Here is a 19,673-nt window from a genome sequence, read left to right on the forward strand (position 1 = left end):
AGCGGCACGATTTTCATCTATAGACAGGGTCTGGTTCAAGTTTCGTTGCTGCTTCGGCAAACGAATATTCTTGCAAAACCGTAAAATGTATGACGTTACATTTATGAGCTTACTATAAGAGCTCACTCTGGATAGTAGGCAGTCTTCCCATGACTGCTCTTCAGCGACGACATGTACCAATTGTTTGAACCCTGGCAGCTCAGGTGACATGGTGACTGGCATCGTTGGCCACTGAGATTCCTCCTCGAGTAGCCAGTCTGGTGACCACCACAGCTTGCACTTGAGGAGCCTTTTCGCTGTGGTTCCCCGCGACGCGACGTCGGCCGGGTTCAACTCACCCCGGACATAGCGCCATGTCATTAGTCGCTTCGACTGTTGAATGTCTTGTACTCTATTACATTCAAATGTTTGGAGCAGGTGTGGCTTAGTGTTTAACCAACACAACGTTATCTTGCTATCGGACCATGCATTTATGCTGTCAATATCAAGTTCATCTTCATAGGCCGCTGCGGCGTGATTCAGCAATTTATAAACCATATGAGCCGCGTTTAGCTCATTCTTTGGAATGGTTTGCTTGGTCTTTTTCGACGCAACTCTAGTCTTAGCTATAATTAGTCGTACCATGACGTTTCCAGCGGCGTCTGCTGTCCGGAGGTATACGCACGCTCCGTAGCCCATCTCAGACGCATCTCCAAAACCGTGGAGTGAATATGATACCGATCCCGGTAGCGCGACGCATCGAGAGATCTGTAAGTGAGACAAATGGTTTAAATCCTGAACCATTTCGTTCCATTGACTTTCTTGAACCTCCGTGAGGGGTTCATCCCACGTCATTCCATCTGAAAAAAGTGATTGCATAAACAGTTTGAATCTGTAGACGATGGGAGCACAGTATCCACAAGGATCATATAATCGAGCGATAGTACTTAACACGCTTCGCTTGGTTATCGCTTGCCCTAGGGGTACGTTGATTTGATATGACATTGTGTCGTTTATCGGGTTCCATTGGATGCCTAATACCTTTATGAGGCTCTTATCTTCTGCGTCGAATTGATGAGGTATCTCACAATATTCCTGTGGTAGGTCCTGCAGTAACTCGCGGCAGTTGGACGACCATTTTCTAAGTTCATACCCAGCACTGCTCATGAGATCTGTGAGCTCCGATTTTAGCTGCTGGGCCTCCGCTATTGACTCTGCTCCCGCCAGTACGTCATCAACATATACCTGCCGTCGCACGACGTCTGCAGCTGGGGAGCCTGGATGCTGAGCTTGCCAATCATTGGCTAATTGTATTAGCGTCCTTATTGCGACAAAGGGGCTTGACCGTAGCCCGTAGGTATTAGTATTTAACTCATATACCTGTAGGTCCTGCGACGGATCCTCACGCCACAGGATCAGCTGATAGCGCCTATCGTCGGGGTGTATCCACGTCTGCCTGAACATCATGCGGATGTCGGCCGTGAAGACAAACTGGTGTCGTCTGAAATTCAACAATATCTTGGTAATATCATTCTGGAGCGGCTTTCCTGAGTGAAGACACTGATTTACAGATATTCCATTGCTACTTTGAGATGCCCCATTGAATACCACTCTGAGCTTATCAGAATCCCTCTTAAAAATACCATGATGTGGAATTATAAAGTGTTCTGAATCAAATTGATAGTTTGATTTCGACATATGTCCTAATGACTCATATTCTCGCATGAAATCCCTGTATTTCTCAGCAAAGACTGGATTCTTGGCTAACTTCGCCTCTAATGAATAAAACCTGCGTGCGGCAATGGCCCTCGACTCACCGAGTGCGGGTCTGTCTGTCAATAAGGGCAGCCGTACCATGTATTTGCCGTCAGGCATACGTGTAGTATTGGAGGTATACAACCTTTCACATTCGACATGCTCCGGATGCTCCACCGGATCCTCTGGAGGCTGCTCGACCTTCCAGAACTTCTCAAGTACCTCCTCGAGGCGTGTCGCATGGACTCCATAGTCCTCTACGGACGTCCCTCTCAGCTGCTTCGTTGAGATGTCAGCGGGATGCTTCCACAAAGCACCCATCAGTACATGGCCAAAGCACGTTCCATAGGCCTCCACACCTGGAATGTTAGTGAGAATCTTTGAGCCTGTATATATATAATTGAGTATATCCAGTCCAAAAATGATATCTACATCTTGAGATACATCAAACTTTGGGTCTGCCAACTTGAGCTGCGTCGCATCTAAGTGACCCTTGAGGTATGCATTTACATATGGAATATTCCCAGTAACTGTATACATAACTGTAGCTATAACGCTAATTATCGGAACTATTTTTCCTACCGGCCTGAATACTACCTTTGCTATTGTCCCGGGGACATTGACCTTTTGATCACCGATTCCAAATATATTAGTACCATTAAACTGTTGGTGCAAACCTACTTCATCTGCAAATGATTTCTTTACTATGGAGCAAGCCGCGCCGGTATCCAGCAAAGATCTAGCCTTAACGTAAGTACCATTACCTGATCTAACAAGAACAATGGCTGTAGGACTGACACGGATGGATGGCGTCATCCACCGTGCCTCTGGTTCACCAACAGTGAGATCATTTCATTGCCGGGGCTCAGGGCTGCGTCGAGTGCCAAAGCGCAAGGAGTGGAAGGTCTCCTGCGCCTGGCGGGCCCTCGCTCCAACCGGCAGGCGTGGAACGTGACCAGCAGCCACCAAAAGAGGTGTCTGGTTTGATAGGGAGGAGTCCTAGCTTCCTCCACACCCCACGGTAGTGGTGAGCATGATTGTGATGAGTGGGCCTGCTGCGGCCCTCTCTCCTGTGGCGGGGCCGGTCGAGGTGGTGACCGCCGCTGCGGTGGTGATCGCCTCCACGAGGCTGACTGAGCCGGTGGCTGATCTTGCACTCGGTGCACAGCCTTTGCAGCTGCTGGTTCCTCAACCGACATGCCTGCCACAGCCGAGCATAACAACGAATTATGCACTGATGATTGGCATGCCGCGCACCAATTGCGCGACATACATTCTCTAGCATAATGAGCGCGGAGACATTTGAAGCAGGCCCCTGTATCTCTAGCCCAGGTTCTGCGCTTCGAAGGTGGCAGTCCCAGGAAAGCGGGGCATTTGTACAGGGTGTGAGCACTGCTCGAGCAATAAGAGCAAGTTGCAAATGAACGATTCACCTGATCATTGGGTTCCGGTTGTGCTGCCAGGACCCGGGGGGCTGCCAGGTGGTGAGCCGGCGCTGCGCCGCCTCGACCTCTAGCAGTGGGTGACCGGCGTGCCGCAGGAGTTCGTTCCACTGCTGCAGGGGAGATCGCCTGCTGCACCCGGCATTGTTCATCTAGTAGCGACACTAGCTGGGTAAGGGTCGGTAGCACTTGCGGATCTGTCCCGTGCCGCTCCTCAAAGAGCATCTTTACGCGCAGGGGCAACTTCTGTAAAATTAAATGCAGTAATAAATACGACCATTCATCGACAGGTTGCTTCAGTTTCCTAAGCGCCTGGATGGCCTCTCTGAGAGGATCATAAAACTGGGTTCTTAAATTGACATTGGGGCCTCCCACGTTGGGCAGGTTTAGGATCTGTCCTATAAAGGTGTCTACCAGCTGCCTGCTGTTGTGATACCTTTGCTTTAGGAGGTCCAGGGCAACTGTATAGTTGTCGCCATCCATAGGCAAATGTTGAACAATCGATAGTGCCTCACTATTTAACGACGTCCTTAAATAATAGTGTTTTTCCGCGTCGGAAAGCGGTCCCGCATCAACAAGGGACATAAATAAGTCATAGAATGACAGCCATTCAGCTAGGCAGCCTGAAAATGTAGGCAATTGAACTAACGGAAGTTTGACCTTACCTTGATGTTTTGAGGTTGAGGGCCTCCCGGACTCCTCTTCCTCTGATGCCTCATCCAATTGAATGAGGAGTCGATTTACCTCGCTAAATTGCTGCTGGTACAGTAGTCTTTCCTCCTCTGCAAGTTCCGAATCACTCGCCACCAATGACTCGTATGCCGAAACATACGTTTTGTAGGCTTCTCGGAAATGCCTCCTTGCTACGGTCGCGGCGATCGTGCCTGGTCGTACCACAATTGTGCCAGCATAATCCGTTAACATTAAATAACGGGTCTTTAATTGAACCTTTGCGGCTTTTAGCGACATGTTTGCTATGAACACAAATATCTCACAGTAAAGTTAACTCTAAATTGTAACACTTGTTTTCTATATTATAATAGCGATTTTTTTTTTTTTTTTTTTAATTTGTGGCTTTCCCCTCTTTTGGCAGGAGGGATTTTGCCAATGACGACGTTATAGACATACAACGCACGATAAGAATGTTCGGTGAAAATTTTGCGGTAGGAAAGGAGCTGGAAACCTAAAACAAAAAACATTTAATGTTAAGGACATCACAGACAGCACAGGACGAATGTACAGTTTATTAGAGAGAAGAGCGAGAAAGGGCGGCAGTTTTGACAGTTAGTAAGCATGCCAACATAAGGAGAAATAAGAGATTGTCAATTATTGACAATATAATATTATGTTAGTAATAGAATAAGAAAAGAATTTAAAGTTTAATGTTATTTTCTTGAATGTGTTTGAGAAGCAATGCGGTAATGGGAGGGTCCATGAGGACCAGGAGCGTTTGAAAATTGATAGGGCGAGGGATGTCTTTTGGTAAAATGTCGTACATAGAGTGTTTAAGCCTGCTGCACGAAAAGAAAATGTGATCAGGAGTTCCTTCGTCAAGCCCGCATTCGCACAGGGAACTATCCCGAACCCTAATTTTGGCAAGGAACACCGGAGTACAGACGTGACCTAATCGGAGACGACAGAGTGTAGACGTGGCCCATTTAGTAGCTGAACGGAAGCGGAAGAACCATGGTTTATATGGAATAATTGGCTGTATGTTTCCATAATGTTTTCCAACATGGCGTCGGGAAGCGTCCCATAGTTTCTGCCAGTCATCTCTCAAATCACGGTGAGCTTTAATCATTAAATCGGATGCGAGAACCATGTTGTGTGAGTCTGATCCATTAAGGATAGCTTGTTTTGCCCACATATCGGTTTTCTATATTATAATAGCGATTAACAATATCGATCCGGCAAGTAAATGAATTTGACGTTTAATATGTCAACAACTTGAAGTTTGACGTAACTTAGAGTCTATACACTATGGCCGATTCTGACAGCTGACAGTTGTTCGATGTGAAGTTAGTCACTCAATGTTACCAACTTGGCAACTTAACCGGTAATCTGTTCAATGAAATTGGCACAACACTAATAACCTAAAAACCCATGCGGTTTTGATTTTCACTTCGTTATTTAGCGTCCAACGCACAGAATTTAACACTAAATGCTGGAATGACGCGAATCCTCGATTCTGCTGATTGTAGACCGCTTCGGTCCTGAATCTTGTCCCAATTCGAGGGTTATCTTCCAATATCGTGCTGATAACGGTTCGTTCCCCTTATGGGTTACACCAAAATGTACGCTACACGGCCAGGTCCTGGACCCGCCGGTCTGGTACACCGAAGAAATGGTGCTCGTAGCCGTCGACGCGTCGTCTCCGGCCCCTCACACCTAGGCTGGGCCACCACGCTCTTTTAAGGTCCAGAGCGAGGACCGGCGCCGTCCCCGAAGCTACCTCGGCCAGGGGATGGTATCTGGGCGTTGAATCAAACCACTGGGCTCAACTAACACTTATTTTAATGCAACGAGTTACACCTTAGACACTATTTTAACGCGCGTCGCGATACAAAAACAGCAAACTTATACAAATCGTTCTCAACGCATTTTTACCATGCTTGTTCTTACAAGCTCACAGGTCAACTCAAAACTCCAACTCTCGCCGCGAGAGGCAGCACTCACTGCTATATTAGCCAATACTGAATCACGACCAATGATGTCGCTCGATACTTCGTAGTTACAACTAACCTCGCTAGATGGCGCGCGGAACGCCATTGCGCTTCGAATTGCATGAACACCCAGTATGATAAAATTTTTGTATCAATTACGAAATGAATTGAGCTCTACTAAGAATGAATTGTTAAATCAATTATGATAATAAACAAATTAAATAATTGGTAATCTGATCAATCAAGTGAATAGTAGGGGTAAGCGTTTGTACATCCGCCTTCCGCCCGCGCCCCTCCCGCGGCGCGTGCGAGTGTTGCCAACTCGGAATAAAATATACCAGATCTGGGATATTTTCACGGCTCTTTCATCGAAATTTTCCATTTAGCATTGGGCACATACTTTTGCATATTTGGTCTAAGGCATCAACTTGAAAGCAACCATATTTGTCATCGCCATATGGTATTCAATTTTATTATGAATTTTGGTGTGTGGCGGACGTCGATGTAATATAACCATTTTCAAAATAAATGGAAGGGTGAGTTATTTACGGATTGCCATGCTGATCCTATTAAGCTAACCATGCTTTCCATAAATTTGATAGCCCACTATGAAAGTGTTGTCAGAATCGTTTAAGTTATTTAATAATCGCAATAAGGCTTACACACTGTTATCAAAAACGCTGCAGCGTTAGCATAGCCGGACTCGATTTGGGTTCAGTTTTGTATTCTTCATGAGTATCCAAGTCAGGAACGGATCCACCCCTTCCCATTTCGGTTACTCTATATATATGTATATATATAATTCGTAACTCGTGTCGATTTAAAACACTCACTTCGGTCGTGTTTTAATTTATCGCCACTCGTTTCGAACTTCCTTTTTACGCACTTGTATCGTAATGTACTATTTCAGTACAGATGTTGCGTTTTTTACGCACTAGTGCGAGAAGTGATTCATTTCTTGTCAGGTCGAAACTTCGGAGGACCATCTGTACTGAAAAACGTCGTACGATACACGTGCGAAAAGGAAATTCGTAACTCGTGTCGATTTAGAACACTCCCTTCTGTTGTGTTTTAATTTATTGCCACTCGTTTCGAACTTCCACCTTTTCGCACTAGTACCTATCGTAAATCGTAATGTACTATTATATAATTATGGTATGTATTGTAAAACGTTGTACGATACATGTACGAATAGAATAAGTATTATAGGTGTCACTATATCACTACTCGTGTCGATTTAAAAGACTCTCTTCGTTCGTGTTTTAATTACAACTCGTTTCGAATTTCCTATTTTTCGCACTTGTATCGTAGTTTACTATTGATTATTATCTATTAGTTAAAATAAAATTTTTATCGAATATATTGCTAAAAAACAACAGACTCGTAACCAAATAACAAATTACGGTGAATTTTACTGCACATTAGGTATCATTTGACGGCATTTCAATTTTAGATAGGTACTGAATTATTTTTAATCATTTATTTTAAATACCTTTATGCCTTTAATTCGAGGGAGACTCATTTAAATAAAATGTTAACGTATTTTAGACATCTTCTATACATTAGCCTAGCGTTTTTCAAAATCGGAGTTGGCAACACTGGCGCCGAACTGACTTGTCAACACGTGTTGACTGTTGTGTTGAAATTTTTTGCGGCGGTTATCATATCACATCACAGATCTAACAACTTACAAGTTCAATGGAGTAAGTGATCGAATTTTTGAAAAACATGGGAGTTGGAGAACTTAATACGAAAATTCACCAGTAAGTACAATGTATTTTTTTCATTATTTAGTCAAGTTGCTAATGACACGAGGCCAATAGCTTGCTGGGCTGCGGCCCCGGCCGATGATGGATGCAAGCTCGTAATAATACACATGTAAGGATAAGGACATTTGTATGATACAGAGGTTGCCGTGTCATGGGTGTTTTCTATTTACTTCAGTATTTGTATATCATCAGTACCCAGAACACATGCCTTCTTGATCTAACAGTGGGATTTATCAATTTGTGTAACAAAGTTTGGCCTAGTGTGATGAACACAGACATGACATGTATCTATGCATATAATCGTCTAGCATCTATAGAATAATCATTGCTTAGTTTGGAGCTAGGTTGATTAGTGTAAGGTGTCCCCAAATATTTATTTACAGTAGAATTAAGAACTGGATTATGCTAAGTAGAGGAGAGGAGGAGGAGCAGATGCCTTTTTACTTAAAAAACAGTGGTTTTTGAAAAGAAAAAACATTCCCTTCGACTTGGGTGTACGAGTGGGAGGTGGCCACTCAAGCTGTCCAGGACTAACAGTCAATGGAGAAATATGATTCAAACCCTACATAGATGGTAACAGGGATTAAAGATGAATATTGAAAAATATTAACTTTGAGTTAAGAGGGGGTCGTACGAAATCCTCGAAAAGAGCATTCGGCGTTTAACAAATGCTGCTCACATTTCTCAATAAAATGAAATAAAATGAATGTAGTTATTATCTTAAAGAGTGTGTCTACAACTTTTGACTATTCAGAATCTCTAATTATTAAGGGTATAATAAATAAACCCACGCAAAGTTGACCCAAAATGAGAAAAACGTATGTCGCCGTTTAGTAAACTTTGTTAAAAAAATTCAATACTTTAGTTATAACATTAAGTGATTCTAAAAGCCAGATAAATGGACTAGAACTTTTGAGGTTTTTTATATTTTTCCTCTCAAAGGCAACACAGAAATTTTACCTTAAATTTAAACTATCGTAAAATTTCCATACATTCGCCATTGCTGTCAGAATTCTCCTTTCGATTAGACGCCGTGAGCGGCTCATCGGAGGCAGACGTGTCGCCGGTCGCTCCGTGTTGACAATTAAATTTGACAAATATTTTGACAGAAAATAGTGTACGTACACGAAAAACCATACCAGTGTAAAACTGTGCTCAAAATAAATAGGGTAAATCAAATATGTCAGGTGGAGATCCAATTTCATTTAAAGTTTAAAGGTGCATGGCTTGTGCATAAAAAATAAATAAAAATATATCACATTATTAAAGAAAATAACGAACACAACCGAATGAGTATAAATTATTTCATTCTAGTTCGGTTAAATTGAAAAAAGTTTCATGTTTTCTTTTACTCATTGGAATACATTTTCATTACGCTGGTATTAACAGTACGTCATTTTAAAAATATATATGACAGCACCTACGTCAAATTTTGTCAACCAAACTTCACAGGTTGTATGTAAACAATTACAATTTAATTTATCCATACATATTTAGATACTTATTAATCGATTCTTACTTAGAATAGAAAAAAAGGGAATGCGAGCGGGTATAGGTATAGTGCTTCTGGTTCAAATTTAATTGTATATATAAAACAATGTCTCAATTTCATTAAAGATTTACTCTGTGCATACCGCGAACACGTAACCGTAAGTTGAAAACAATAATAATTATAAAGTACCTAAATACATCGTTGTTTAGAAAGCGCTTGTTTTGAATGGCACTTCTCCACTCAACTAGATATTCATGGAATACCAGCTGGTGACCAGCATAAAATGACTATGAACGGCCGTGCAAAAATATCTGATTTTCTATAGGGGGCCATAAGTAATTAAGTATATGACGACATGTTCCCGGCAAAAATTGGTGATGCTCCGTGACCGTCAAAAACATCGTCTCTCTTTCTAGCGTCTCGCGAGCGTAGCGTCGGGCCAACTGTATGGAAAAAGCCGCCGCGTCAGCCCGGCTTAGTCATACAGTTGGCCCGACGCTACGATCGCAAGACGGTAGATGTGAGAGGGTCCTTATCCGGATAAATATCTGATCGGGTCGCTTAAAAATTTTTGATTTGATTCCTTATAAAAACCTAAATTACACTCTCATCCGCATAAATATCTATCCATTGTTAAAGCAAATATATTAGGGATGTACCGACTATTGATTTGGCCGACTAGGCCGACTACCGACTAGTCGGCGCTTGGGTGGCCGATTAGTCGGCCGACTAGTCGGCTAGTCGGCCAGAACATAATTTTCGAGTAATTTACCAAAATTTTTGAATTACATTGGTAGTTTGTTGGCGCTTTTCATTATTTTTAAAGGTTCGAAGGTCAATGAGAATATTGATATACAATTTCCATTTTTAACAAACGGTTTGGCTTAAGGCACTGGTCCCACCACTAGCTAGTAAAGCGATGAGCTATCGGCTATTTATGCGACAAAAGATAGTCGTTGCCGTGTAAAAAAAGAAACAGATGTATTATAGCTGAGCGATGAACTATAAAATAGTCAATAGCTCAGCTATAATACATCTGTCACTTTTATTTACACGGGAGCGACTATCTTTTGTCGCACAAATAGCCGATAGCTCATAGTTTGCTAGCTCGCCGTGGGACCAGTGCCTAAGTGGGTAGGAATCCTGCCTATGAAACCGATAGTCCTTGGTAGGACGTTTCTTTTTGTGATTACCGCAGTTGTTCTTTTGACTAACAACATAACAAATAGGTTCATAATACAACAATATCAGCTGTTAATTTATGTTTGTACTGTTTTTCTATCACTTATAATGTACCGACTAATCGGCCTTTTTCGCCGACTAGTCGCCGACTAATCGCCGACTACAAATGTGGCCGGATAGTCGGCTTTCCCGACTAGTCGGCGACTAGTCGGTACATCCCTAAAATATATATCTTACGGGCTAGAAATCATTAATATGTAATTAATTTGCAATAACAAACCCTACTTAGTTGCCTTACAGCCGTAAGTTGTATGAGGTGATTTGACAGTTCATGAAAACGGTGTAGACTTATTGTCATTGGATATGTCTGTCTCATCTGTTTTTAAATTATGACAAGTAAACTTATTTGTCATACTTGTTATGGAGAATTTTTGGCCAAAAGCTGCACTTTTGGATGGAAGCAAGCCGCTTTGCATGGTGATAGTAGACATCATAGTAAACGATTTTTTCCGAGGATATCGAAATTTCATCCCTTAGGAAACCGAGCGTAGTGAGGTGTTTTATGAAAATAAAAAAAATTCTATCTTTTTATTGTATCGTCCGATTTTGACAAAACGTATCTCAAATGAAAGATATTGCTTTATATAATTAAAAAAAAAAATGAAACAAAAATTATTTTAAAAAAAGTAAGAAAAAAATTAAAAAAAGTAAATTTACGTCTCGCGCTGAATAACTTCAAATAATGACAGACAAATTTTGTACAATGTCGATATGATATATGAGTTTTTTTAAATCAAAGACAGATAAATTCATAGTTGAAAACTAAAGACCACATCGAAATCGGATTAGCATTTCTTAAGATACAAGTTGCCAAAGTTGGGAAAATTTGCTTTATATGGCCACTTTGAAATTCCTTTGCCAGAAAGTCAGAAATAATATATATTTCTTACACAGAAAAGTACATAGTGATAGTAGAACTCAAAATAATGTAAAAAATTTCGAGGATGTCATAATTTCATCCCTTAGGACGACGAGCGTAGCGAGGTCTGTTACGAAAACCGAAAAAAAAAATCTTATTTTTTTGTGCGTCGTCCGCTTTTGACAAAACATATTTCAGTTGAAAGGTATTGACTCATGTAACTAAAAAAAAAATATTGAAAAAAATTGGGAAAAAAATGTAAAAGTTTAAAAAAAAAACTTAAATTTTCGTATCACACTGAATAACTGCAAAAAACGGTAGACACGATGTATAATATCGATATATGAATTTTTTAAATTAAAGACAAATAGATTCATGATTATAAACTAAAAACCGAATCGAAATGTCTATTACCAATGCATACTTATAACTGTAAGAAAAATATAATGTTTCTGACTTTCTAGCTAAGGAATTTATAAGCGACCATATAAACAAACTAAGCCAACTTTGACAACTCGTATCTTAAAAACTACTGATCCGATTTCAATTCGGTTTTTAGTTTATAATCATGAATCTATTTGTCTTTAATTTAAAAAATTCATATATCGAGATTATACATCGTGTCTACCGTTTTTTGCAGTTATTCAGTGTGATACGAAAATTGAAGTTTTTTTTTTAAAAATCTTACATTTTTTTTCCAATTTTTTTTTCAATATTTTTTTTAATTTACATAAAGCAATACCTTTCAATTGAAATATGTTTTGTCAAAATCGGACGACGTACAAAAAAACTAGATTTTTTTTTCGGTTTTCGTAACAGACCTCGCTACGCTCGTCGTCCTAAGGGATGAAATTATGATATCCTCGGAATTTTTTATTTTATTTTGAGTTCTACTGTCACTATGTACTTTTCTGTGTAAGAAAAATACATTATTTCTGACTTTCTGGCAAAGGAATTTCAAAGTGGCCATATAAAGCAAATTTTCCCAACTTTGGCAACTTGTATCTTAAAAAATGCTAATCCGATTTCGATGCGGTTTTTAGTTTTCAACTACGAATTTATCTGTCTTTGATTTAAAAAAACTCATATATCGACATTGTACATTTCGTCTGTCATTCTTTGAAGTTATTCAGTGCGAGACGTAAATTTACTTTTTTTATTTTTTTTCTTACTTTTTTATAATTTTTTTTTAATTACAGAAAGCTATACCTTTCATTTGAGATACGTTTTGTCAAAATCGGACGATACAATAAAAAGATAGAATTTTTTTCATTTTCATAAAACACCTCGCTACGCTCGGCTTCCTAAGGAATGAAATTTCGATATCCTCGGAAAATATCGTTTACTAAGACGTCTACTATCACCATGCAAAGCGGCTTGCTTCCATCTAAAAGTGCAGCTTTTTTTTTCATAACTAGTATGACTATATTGCAAATCTAGTATCAGAAGCCTTTATACAAATTTTTATTCAACGTGCCTTGTTAGTAGGTATGTTAGTTTGAGTTAAAACGTAGAAGCTAAATTTGACCCACTTTCCGGTTTCCGATTGAACTGAAATTTTGCACACATATGTAAATCAAGTGACAATGCAATATTATGGTATCATGGAGCTAATCTGATGATGGAGCAGAAAGGTGATCATAGGAACTCTGTTATGAAACGTCGTATCCCCATTGAGTCAGGGTTTTTAGACATGTCTCGGAGAGCAATAGATGATTGTTGAATGAAAGGTAAAGTCGGCGAGAATAGCTTGTGCCAAAAATGAAATTTTTGCAAAAAAAAACTTATTATAAATTAGGAGGTGTAATTTTTTATTATCTCTTAAATAGCATTAAGAAGAAAAACCGATCAAGAGTGCGTCAGTGTAGGGTTCCGTAGTTTCCGACATTTTACATAATGACAATTTAATAAATACCGTATTTTGGGGTGAAAAGGGTTCCGGGGGTATATAATGTTATTATATTTCTAATATATAATGTTATTATATTTCTAATGTATATAATGTTACATATTCCTTCTATTTTCCGCAATCAAAGTAGGAAAATAATATATTTACAGTTTCATGTCTGTCAAAGTTGACGTTCAAATTTATTGGATTTTTACTTATTTTAATCGTTCATTATCCTTTTGAATGTGTATACACTTCTAAAGTTTATGTATAACAGAATATCATAAGACATATTTTCATTTTTATAATGGTTTTCATGAAGAAAGCGATGCAACTGTGTTGGGAGAATTTTTACGGGATGAATAAATATCCGCGGCCTGAGGGGTGAATGGGATCAGGAATGGGGGAATCGGGTCGCAAAGGGGTGAATAGGTTTACGAAGGGGGGATTAGGGTCGGATGAGGGGTGAATTGGGATGTATGGTCAATGCTTGTCACATTGTATAAAAGATATATAACTTGTTACCTAAAGTGATATTTTTATGAATGACCTCTCTGTATATGGACGCAATTTATACGTCAATGTATTGCTTCGTAGTTAGACTAAATACAAGAAATTAACACTTAGAAATATTAATCACACTTCTGTCAACCTCTACGTTTCTACTTAAGTCCAAAAAAATCACCCATGGTTGCTATAATATAAACGGATTACTTTAAAATAAAAATCATAAGTATGAAACTATACAACTAGGGAAGAAATAAAATTATTTTTAACCGACTTCAAAAAAGGAGGAAATTCTCAATTCGACTGAATGTTTTTTTTTTGTATGTATGTTACTCGATATCTCCGAGAATTGTGGACCGATTCCGACCGTACGGGTATAACCCCTAGATGGTCCCATTGGCACCAAGTCGGGGTCTGATGATGGGATCCTGGAGAAATCGAGGGAAATCTTCAAATGTTATAGGCACATGTAATGTTTTTAGTGTATTTTTCAAAGGTACACCAGTATTTACGCCTGATGGTAATAATTTTATGTGGCTGAGCTGATAATGGAAGGTCAACTCCTCAATGGTTAGGAGTTAAAGGATAATTCTTTCACTAGTGTGCATATATTCGGACTGATACATATAATATCAATAGGAACCACTAAAAATCAACAAATAAATAAACTTTTTACCAAAAAAAAATAAAACCGCCTTCAAAAATAAGCGCGTTACAAAACACGTAGAAACTAAAAAGCAAAAAATAATAAACCTTTGAATTCAGATTTCTTATCGTATTGCAATAATCTAAACATCCAAATTATAAACAAATCAATTATTTTTGGAGTCGGTACCAGCCTGTGTATGGTTGGGTGGGGCAAACAGGCAATAGCAAGGCGACGAACAGGTCTGGTACCGACTACAAAAATAATTGATTTGTTTATAATTTGGATGTTTAGATTATTGCAACACGATAAGAAATCTGAATTCAAAGGTTTATTATTTTTTGCTTTTTAGTTTCTCCGTGTTTTGTAACGCGCTTATTTTTGAAGGCGGTTTTTTTTTGTTAAAAAGTTTATTTTATTTTTGATTTGTTCTTTTTCAAGTTCATATAAATAATAAATTTTCAATTCGCTCAAAGGTTGGATGAGATCCCTTATAGGGATAAGATCGCCTTTGTACGTCATAACTATACTGTATTTTTATGTCCTAACTTGTCTTATGTACAATAAAGTGTCCACATACATACATACATAATATTTAAATAGATATCATACACGAAAGAAAAAAACGACAAGGCCCACGGTGGCTGAGCCGGAAATCGAACCCGGGCCTTCAGCTTACGCAGCTAACGTTATTACCACTAGGCCACCAGTAGGCCTAGCACATGATGGCCGCGGGAGTATGTCGCCGCGAGATAGACTACCCGTCCTTATGTCATTAATACAGTTAGAAGAAGACTTGGCATCTATCTCGCGGCGACATACTCCCGCGGCCATCATGTGCTAGGCCTACAGGCCAGGTTAAAAAAACCGGCCAATTGAGAATCTATTTTTGCACAATTGTAAAACTAAATTATTTTTACTAGTTACCTCCAAAATACCAATTAAAATTGGGCTACATAGTACATCGTTTTCTGAAGATTTTGGGTTCATGGGGTCGGAACGGGTATAAACTAACGTAATTTATTGTGAATATGGCCAAAACCGACTTTTGAACGTCGATAGCAGTTTTTTTATATGCGCCATGCTAATTTTTTACACAAAAAATCTTCCGACAGTGTGAACTTTGGTTTGTCTTTGAAAATATGACGTTTTATTTAGTAATTTTCGCTCACCCTAACGTTGGGGTGAATAGGGTCGGGAAGGGGGTGAATAGGGAAAAGTGCTAGGGTTGACTCTTTCGGATTGCGAACAAAATATGACCTGTCACGAGCATATTATATTTATTTGACCAAAAAAATAAGGATTTAATATGTTATGAGTAGTCGGTAATGAAATCTACACATATCATAACGCTTAACCAACCTCTATAGTTAGATGGTGCTCTGACGCGGTGAATAAGTAAGTATGGTCGTGGGCAGTGCGGATAACGTGTCAAAATAAAAGCATAGTTTGTTGCTATTTTTCATGTTTAAATAAACTTCTAAACTAACGAATTGGGTATTAAAGTAAAAGGTTCACAGTGAATATTAGCTTGCCAGAAATGTGTTTATCTATACCATTGTATTGAATTTTGTATCATAAAGTCAAACTAGGTATTTACTACTAATGATTTACTCTGTGGGGTGTCTTTGATCACTTGCATGGGGTAACATTGACCATAATGACACATAGTTGATTATTGTCTGATTATGTCACGGTACTTGTTGAGTTGAGGCTGATAATTGGATCTCTCCTTATGATAAATATTGAAACAATTGCAAATAAAGTTGGTTTTTTGAAGATGGTAATTTTTATTCTTGATCAAAGTAACCTCAAAATAGCGTTAAAGAGTTGTAATATTTGACTCTGCGAACCATTTTTTTTATCTTTTCTTGAGATAAAATACTTTTGTAAGGAATTACATTTGATTATCATTAAAAAAAATATAGTGTATCAAAGTAACCCCAATGTCAGTTTAAGTTTGATCACATCTTTTTTTTTCTGCGTACATTATTTTATTTATTTATTTATTCTTTATTGCACATAAAACACTAAGTACAAATGGTGGACATAATGCCTTAAGGCCTTCTCTACCAGTCAACCACTGGGTTAAAAAGAAACATTTGATACGTGCAGACATCGTTACAGAAAACAATAATCCTGATATCACTTATTTTGTTACCTTTTTATATTTTTAGCAGGAAAAGACTTAAAAAGTTGATGGTCCCATTTTTTTTTCTTTCTTAGTTACGTTACGTTGACCAATTTTGGAATTTATAGTTCTCTTACTCCTACATTTAATGGGTAAAAATACCCATTAAATGTAGAAACTAGAGAAGTTTAAATTCCCAAATCGGTCAATGTAACCCCAGTTTACGGTCGTCACACGTACGTTGACACCGTCAACCTATTCTAATAATTATCTTTTTATTTGAAAGAAAATTCGTTACGATACTAAAATATGCAATCTAAGATAAAAATGCTTTTCATATAGTTACAAACTTAGTTCAGATTTTTTTTGTACAACTTTTAAAAATTGTTCTACATATCAAGTTCAAAATAATTTTCCTAGAAAGTCTTATTAAAATTCTGCTTTTGAGATTTTTTCATATTTGAGAAAACAGCCCTTATGGCCTGAAATACGGCATACGGCAGTGATATTGACATTGACATATGCTTTTTCGTATTTTGATGGTATTTTGACTGCACTGTATTTTTTGCCATGCTAATTTGAACCTTATCTTTGAGCGATGTTTTTTAATTTTCAGTTACATCACAGATGTTTATGACATGACATCTAGGTATTTAGCCATTTAAAAGAAACTACAAGGGGCTTTACAGACGTGGCGACTGCAACTGGTACAGGGCCTAAGCCATAATTTAAAATTATATTGTGATTTTTATATGTATTTGTGTTTTATTTAATACTAAGTATGAGTTTCAACATTTTCAACTCAAGGAACTGAAATTAAGAGAAGAGACTCGGAAATTGGGTAAGATCAAGAGTCTGATGCAGATGGCGATGGCGGTATCGGTATTGGATAAGATATGCGTCGATATTCCTTGTCTTTCTTTGTGTCTCTGACTTGACTGCTACTAGCTCTGTACTCTATTCATTAGGTTTAATTTTATACACATGCTTTATTTTTGTATTAAAATAAATGATAAAAAACCTAACGACCAAAAAGAATAAAGAAAATATCTGATAGTCTTTAATACAACCCGTATATACGTAATGCGCAGCACAGGCAGGCAATTATGGTCCCGCGATAAGTGATAAAATAGCAGGCCGTCCCTATCGCACTATTTCTAAGTGCGATAGGGACGGCCTGATATTTTATCGTCTATCGCGCGACCATGCTTCCCGTACAGGCCTCTGAAGACCTGCAGGGCAATCATGGTCGCGCGATAAATGATAAAACATCGTGCCGTCCCTATCGCACTTACAAATAGTGCGATAGGGACAGCCTGATGTTTTATCATTTATCACGCGACCATAATTGTCTGCCTGGAGGTATCGGCCTTCACACGCGTCTTTGATTAATGTTTTGCAGAGATAGGCAGGCTGACGATTTTTTATCTAAATGTAGAAAAGTAACGCAAAATGAAGTGCAAAGTCATTTGAAATACACCTAGGTAAACAATCAACTGAGTAAGGAACGTTATCTACATATTTAGGTAAGTAAATTAAATTCACATGAGACATGAACAGAGGAGGAAAGCTAGATTACACGGATTTTATCTCTGTCTTCTTATAAGCGAACCTTTTTACAGTTTTAATTTTTCAAAGGAGGTCAGTAGTTAACTACAAACTCAAAATAACGCCCGTAAAAAAATTAAGGGTCACTGACCTTTCACAGTAAATTGAGGTAGTGTGAGTGAAGGGTGTTTGTGTGTGTAATGGGGTAATTTGACAGATTCTGAAAATTCTCCCTGCTCTACCCCCTCTTAAAAAAAGATGCACGGTTCCTTTAGGGCCAAATATTTTTTCCACGCTGTTCATAATTTTGTAGTATGGTATGTGATATTAATTGTATCATTCATTTCCAGACCCTGATGGATTTTGCACAGACCTAATAGTTATAGAAACTTCAGAAAAGGAAAACTTGCCCTCAGAAAAGGAAAATGTGCCAGAAAATGTGCCATCTGCAATTGCTGATAAGAAAACCAGAGCCCAGTTATAATTCCAGGGTAAGCAGTTTCTAACAAACTTCTTTACCTAGAAGGAGGAGGTTCTGTATTTTATTGTAAAAAACATATAAGAATTACAATTCAATAAATTAATACCACATAGGCAGACCAACATACCAGAGAGAGATTTTATTCCAACCATTTTTGAATTAACATATTGTTTCTCATGCACATTATCACAATAATATTTTTAATATAACTGCATTGTTAGGCAAGATACCGGGCTGGCCTAGCGAGTAGTGACCGTCCCTACTAAGTCGCAGTCCCGGGTTCGTTGTCTGAGTACCCTACCTACATCACAAGCCTTCTTGAGCTTACTGTGGGACCCAGTCAATCTGTGTAAGAATATCCTGTCACATTAATTTATTTATTTATTATTATGATACATTTATACTGTGAGTGTATATGTAGGTTACGACTGCAATTAATTGTATTATAATTATATTAATGCAAGAGAAGAGGCAAATGAAAACTAAAATTTCTAAATATTTTTCAGATTTTGGAAAAGCTCTTAAGATTCATTGGACTCTGCATCACTGCTGGCATTCAATTTGAAACAGAAGGCAATTTTGAAGATGATTTGCAATGGCTAGAAAATGCCTCGGATCCTAGTCGAAGAAAAATAGGACCAAAGTATAAAAAGAAGGACGCAGTTTTTATATGACGTTGCTGGTCAACAAACTATAGAAAATTACTTTTGAAAATATTCTGCTCTCAAAAAACCACAAGGATATTGAAACAAGTCTGTCAGTAAATAAGAACAAAGAAAACTATAGGTATCCTTTTCTCTAGCACCCTAAAGAAAAGGATGCATATAGTCGCATTGACCTTTCCTTATATTATATCGTTTGTAATAATATTTTACTAACTAGTCCCATTTTTATAGCGTCCTATGAGGAAACAACGAATATAACCGGATTTCTCACCATTCCATTTTTGCTGAACACTGCGGCAGTCCGCCAAAAGAAGAAGCGAGGTTCCGGTGCAAGTCAAAATTGGAAGCCCAGCAAAATGGAAGTAAGGGAAGGTTTCATAAAGCATATCCGCTCTAGTGCAGAAATTAGCCAGACCATCGAACTTTGCATAGCCACACTTCAAAAAATAGGATTGTCATGCCAGCCATACATAATTGTATTGTTGTGGGTGAGTCTCTTGAAAAAATCGTGTGCATCAGAATGACTGACCAAAATGGCAGATCGATGTTGGAGTAACATTAGCATTTACTACCTATTTACTACTATTTACTACCTATATGGGCACA

General features: G+C 38.4%; 2 protein-coding genes and 1 long non-coding RNA gene across 7 annotated transcripts in view; 1 reads left to right on the forward strand and 2 right to left on the reverse strand.

Moving 5' to 3' along the window:
• LOC125239204 (catenin alpha-like) overlaps positions 1-19,673 on the reverse strand; it is a 121,343-nt gene that overhangs the window by 74,813 nt on the left and 26,857 nt on the right. The gene's annotated exons all lie outside the window — the stretch shown is intronic.
• Positions 1,904-4,217, reverse strand: LOC125239207. Its single transcript, XM_048146730.1, has 3 exons — positions 3,842-4,217; positions 3,168-3,422; positions 1,904-2,093 (listed from the first exon to the last, which is right to left on the reverse strand). The coding sequence occupies exons 1-3, from the start codon at positions 3,893-3,895 to the stop codon at positions 2,055-2,057; spliced, it is 348 nt and encodes a 115-aa protein (XP_048002687.1). The 5' UTR covers positions 3,896-4,217; the 3' UTR covers positions 1,904-2,054.
• Positions 7,512-19,133, forward strand: LOC125239209. Its single transcript, XR_007178505.1, has 3 exons — positions 7,512-7,602; positions 18,272-18,412; positions 18,909-19,133. It is a non-coding gene; the product is annotated as an uncharacterized LOC125239209 (long non-coding RNA).

Source organism: Leguminivora glycinivorella, chromosome 25 (genome assembly GCF_023078275.1).
Source record: "Leguminivora glycinivorella isolate SPB_JAAS2020 chromosome 25, LegGlyc_1.1, whole genome shotgun sequence".
NCBI classification, from domain to species: Eukaryota; Metazoa; Arthropoda; class Insecta; order Lepidoptera; family Tortricidae; genus Leguminivora; species Leguminivora glycinivorella.